Raw genomic sequence first — 4953 nt, 5'->3', positions numbered from 1 at the left:
CCTGCCTCTGGCTTGGGAGCCAGAGGACTGGGCTCTGAGAGGTCCCGGAGGGATTGGGCAATGGTGCATGGAACAGCTGGCCCGCCTCTGATGTGGTCACAGGAAATGCCTGACGCGGCTAGGTGTCTGCCCGCTGTTTTGTCTTTGCCTGGGTCACGCAGGGCACCGCCCGTCCGGGACATGGGTCAGGGAAGGTCTCTGACTCAGAGTGTTTCTGGTCTAATTCAAAAGCAGAGGCTTCTTGGATGTCAGAGTGGAAGAGAGTGTTTTAAAAGCCCACCTCCCCATTCTTCAGAAGGGGAAACTGAGACCCAGAGATATGTATGAGTTAAGTCTCATATATATCAACTGCCTGCTTAGCTAAGTCTCAGGAGTGGCAGCAGCATGTAGTCATGAAGGACACAGAGGCCCTTCTGCTGACCAGCTGTGTGACCTTGGGCAAGTTATGTCAGTTCTTTATGCCTCTGTTTTTCTATCTATTAAATGAGGATAAGAGCAGTCCTCATTTTATAGGGTCGTTTTTATAGATTAAGTAAAATAAAACATGTAAAGTAGTTAGAATAGTGCCTGGCACATGTAAAGTAGAAGAAATATAAATCTCTGTTTTTACTTGGGTGTCTCGCACACAGTTCACACTTAAATTAAACTGTGTCTGAAACAAGATGCTTCATTTTCATGGCAAGTCCTTCTCCAAGCCTTTTCTTCCTCGAGTCTTCCTCATTCCCAGTCAGTGGCACCACCATTCAACCAGGAGCTCAGGCTGGAATCTTCATCGCCTTTTAGTCCAGTCTGCTTCATCCTCATACCCTCTAGTCAGCAAATCCTTTTGATTCTGTCATCAAGCTTCAGCCAGAACCCCAGTGTAATTCCCATAAAAATTCCAGGAAGGAGGTTGTGTGTGTGGAAACGATTGTAAAATTTACATGGAAACACAAAAAGAGACCATTTTGAAGAAGGACCAAGCTGGAGGACTTACATTTCCGATGCCAGGCTTACTGTAAACCTGCGGTGATTAAGATGTGGTGTTGGTGTAAAAAGAGGCAAATAGCTTAATAGAATAGAATAGCAAGTCCGGAAGTAGACCCCCATGTAAGTGGCCATTTGAATTTCAACAAAAGCTCCAGTATAGTTCAATAAATGATGCTGGGTTAGTTTGATATCTGTTGAAAAAAAAAAAAAAGAGTCTTGACTCTTACTCTACAAAATACACAAACATCAACTTTAGATTGATTAAGATTTAAGTATGTAAGGTAAAACAATAAAGCTTCTGTAAGAAGGCATGGGCGACTACCATCATGATCTGGGGTAAGCAAAGATATGTTAAATTGGACAAAAAGTATAATTATAAAGGAAAACTAGATTCATCAGACTGCATTAAAATTAAGAACTGTTCATTAAAAGAGACACCATGAGGAGGTGAAATGGTGAGCTGCAGACTAGAAGATCTTTGTAATCCACGTTACTGACAAAAGAATCATATCCAGAATATATAAAGAAGTCCTTTAAGCCAAATTTGGCCTTCCGTCTATTTTTAGAAATAAGGTTTTATTGGCACACAGCCACACCCATTTTTGTTTTGGATTGTTTATGCCGAAAGAGTGGAGTTGAGTAGTTGAGACAGAGATGATAGGCCCACAAAACCGAAAATGTTTACTATCTGGCCCATTTCAGAAGAGATTTGCTGATTCCTGCTATAAATCATTAAGAAAAAGTAGACAGCTCAACAGAAAAATGGTCAAGGGACAGTCATTTCACAGAAGACACCAGGATGGCCAAAATGGAAATTAATACCAGTTGTGGAGGATGTGGAGCAACTGGAATGTTCCTCCTCTACTGGAGGTGGAAGACTTGGTACGACTGTTTTGGAAAACAGCTTGGCAGTATCTAGTAAAGCCCGCTGTGTGCATTCCTTATAACTCAGCAGTTCTACCGTATAACTCTTAGGTAGGTGACCCAAAGAGGTGTGCACATATGTTCTTCATAAGACACGTGCAAGCACATTGACAGCAGCACCAAACAGGAGGCAATCCAGATGCCCATCTCCATCACCTTTGTGATCCCCCGTATGTGAAGTTCAAAACAGGCAAAGCAAACCCACAGCGTTGTGTCAGGACTGTGGTTTCCCTTGCAGGGGGTAGTGACCGGAAACGGGCACGATCGGGGGGCTTTTGTGGTCTAAAATGTTTATACAAGTGTGTTCACTTTGTAAAGGTTAATTGAGCCATATACTTTGAGCTTTTTTTTTTTCTATATAGATATTATACTTTAAAAGTTTCTGAAAATATGCCTATGTACACACACGTGTGTATAGCTATGTACAGATAAAGGCACACAAACCATCTCCCTCTCTGTGGCTTCCTCTCTGGTTCTTCCTGCTTGCCACTGGCCCCATCGGCAGTCCATTTCCCAAGTCAGTTAGAGGGAGCCCTTTAAAACTTAAATCAGGTCACATTATTCCTCTGGTCAAAGCCTCCGTGGCTCCCATCTCTCACACACACAGTAGAAGCCCATCTTCACCACTGCCCACAGGACCCTGCAGGATCTGGCCCGTGTGGCCGCTCTGACCCCTTTTCCCACACTCCCCCTCGCCCACTCAGCTCCAGACACACCGGCTTCCTTACCGCCCCTTGCAGGATGGCCGGTCATGACGCCTGCGTCCTCTGCCTGGAATGCGCCTCCTCCAATGTCCTTCTGGTTTCCTCCCGCACCTTCCATAGGTCTTCGCTTCACTGAAGCCTTCCCTGACCTCCGCCTCCTCCCGTTAAAGTCACACCCCTCCACTCTCCCTATCCATCTTTTTGCTTTATTATTATTTTTTTTTACAAACCTTAATTGTTTTGTTTTAATTAAAAACATAAACATTGCGTTCTTTAAATATTCTTTTCCTGTGGCGCCAAGGCCTCTTCTTTGAGGATGAGTTCGCTCTTAATGCAAAAGCAACTCACCTTTATCAAATCTTCCTGAAACATTCAACTTAATTTTCAGAAAGTCAACTCTCTTTCCACATTTGTGTGTCCTCAGCTTATATAATAGTTTTCCCAGTTACAGTGACAGGTGCACATCAGGCAAAGAAGTTTGGGAACAAACATAGCTGGTTGTCCGTGAAGATCACCCACCTGGCGGAGCAGAGGGGGCCTATGCAGACCACACAGTGGCCTTCAAGCTATGAGGGCTCATTCTCTGCTTTATTTTAACCACAACATTTAGCCTTTCTGATATGATGTGTGTTTGACTTCCTTAAGTAGCGTCTGTCTCTGTGCCCCAACCCACACTCCCATATTGGAAGACGAGTTCTCAGAGACATTGTTTTATTCACTGCTGCAGCCCCGGTATCCAGAAGAGTGCCTGGCACCCAGTAGGTGTTCCATAAATGCTTGTTGAATGCATGGGCGAGCGACTCCCTTTGGTCTCGACTTAGTATTCTCCCACAGAAAATGCTGGTCACATGTTTGTTGAGTGACTTAATGAGTGAGTGATAGAATTCACCTGAGTGAATGAATGAATTGTGGGTCAGTGGATGTGGATGGATGGTTGGGTGGATGAATGGACTGCCTATTCCGAGCTCCCTTTTACTCTGGTCGTATTTCAGGAAGTATCTGTTTGTTAGACACCTTGAGAGCCTCTCCCTGTTTTCTAGCCAAAAAGAATAGGTTTCTGTTGCTTCTTGTTAGTTTCTTGTTGATGTCTCCTGTTAGCTGAAAAGGAGTTCTGTGAGGCCAGCAAGGCTGCTAGCCCGTTTTCCAAGTGCAGAAATGGTGGCTGGGGGTAGAGAAGTCACCCACTCGCCAGCCAAAAACCCATGCTCCTGACCCTGGAGCAGCGCTTCGTCTGTCCCTTCTGTGTTACTGCCCTTCCTCCCTTTGCCCTGTTGCAGACAGCTGCGGCCCCATGAGGTGAGGCACAGGGAATGACTTACGACTGTCTTGCAGGGTCACCGGGGGGAAGAAATCCACCAAGAGGACCAAATCCATCAATGGCTCCCTCTACATCTTCAGGGGTCGAATCAACACTGAAGTCATGGAGGTGGAGAACGTGGAAGATGGGACAGGTAGGCATCCCCCCCCAGACCCACCTGAGCCCACCCACCCGCTCCATGGCACAGTCGCTGTTTTAGTTAAATGACGTGTTTTTTTTCTTTCATTTGAAATGTAACCCACCTACAGAAAAACGCCTAAAACTTAACACGCATATAATGAGCACCCAAGTAGTCACCATTCAAGTTAACAGGCAGAACAGCCCGTACCCCAGAAGCCCCTCACACACCCTTCCCTGGTCACAGTGCCTCCTTCCTCTCAGATGTGACCACCTTCCGAATTTTGTGATGATCTTTCTCTTGCTTTTTAAAAATATTTTTACTTCCTAAGTATGCATTACTCAATATTATAGTCAAAATTTCTTTGTTTTAAAACCTTATTATATGGTTTTACTTTTATATATGTATTTAAATGACTTTAAGTATATGTGCAATTTTATGTGTATTTCAAATGGTTATAAAATACAGTATACTCTTCTGCATCTTGCTTCTTTCACTTAACCCCATGTTGGTGAGATTCGTCCATGGTTGCACGTAGCTCTCTCTAGCTCATTGGTTCCCATTGCTCTATAATACTCCATTGCGTGAATAGTCCACATTCATCTCTTTCTTTGCTGATGGACGTTTGGGTTGTCTCTGCTGTTCACTATCGTGAGCGGCGATGTGGTGAGCATTGTGTAAACCTCTTGGTGTACATGTCCTTGAACTTCTCTGAGGCAGGGCTTTTAAATTGGTTTTGAGCCACAGACCCCTTAGGCCATCTTACAAAACCTGCAGCCCCCTCCTCAGGGTGTAGGCAGGATCCTGAATCCACTTCGCTGGGTAACGCCAGCCTCTTTTCAAAGAGATTTACTAATCTCTGCAGCCAGGAGCGTGTGAGGGCCCATGACTTGGCGTTGTTGGGCTCGCAGTAGGGCTTT

General features: G+C 44.8%; 1 protein-coding gene across 1 annotated transcript in view; it reads left to right on the top strand.

Annotated features, from left to right (window-relative positions):
* PREX1 (phosphatidylinositol-3,4,5-trisphosphate dependent Rac exchange factor 1) overlaps positions 1 to 4953 on the top strand; it is a 184816-nt gene that overhangs the window by 119095 nt on the left and 60768 nt on the right. The window contains exon 9 of the mRNA XM_025039736.1: positions 3930 to 4048. Within this exon, the coding sequence (XP_024895504.1) occupies positions 3930 to 4048 (119 nt within the window). The remainder of the gene's footprint in view (positions 1 to 3929; positions 4049 to 4953) is intronic.

This window comes from Pteropus alecto, unplaced genomic scaffold, assembly GCF_000325575.1.
Source record: "Pteropus alecto unplaced genomic scaffold, ASM32557v1 scaffold45, whole genome shotgun sequence".
Taxonomy (NCBI): domain Eukaryota; kingdom Metazoa; phylum Chordata; class Mammalia; order Chiroptera; family Pteropodidae; genus Pteropus; species Pteropus alecto.
The sequence above is the reverse complement of the archived record's forward strand: the minus strand, read 5'-3'. Positions and strand labels throughout refer to the sequence as shown.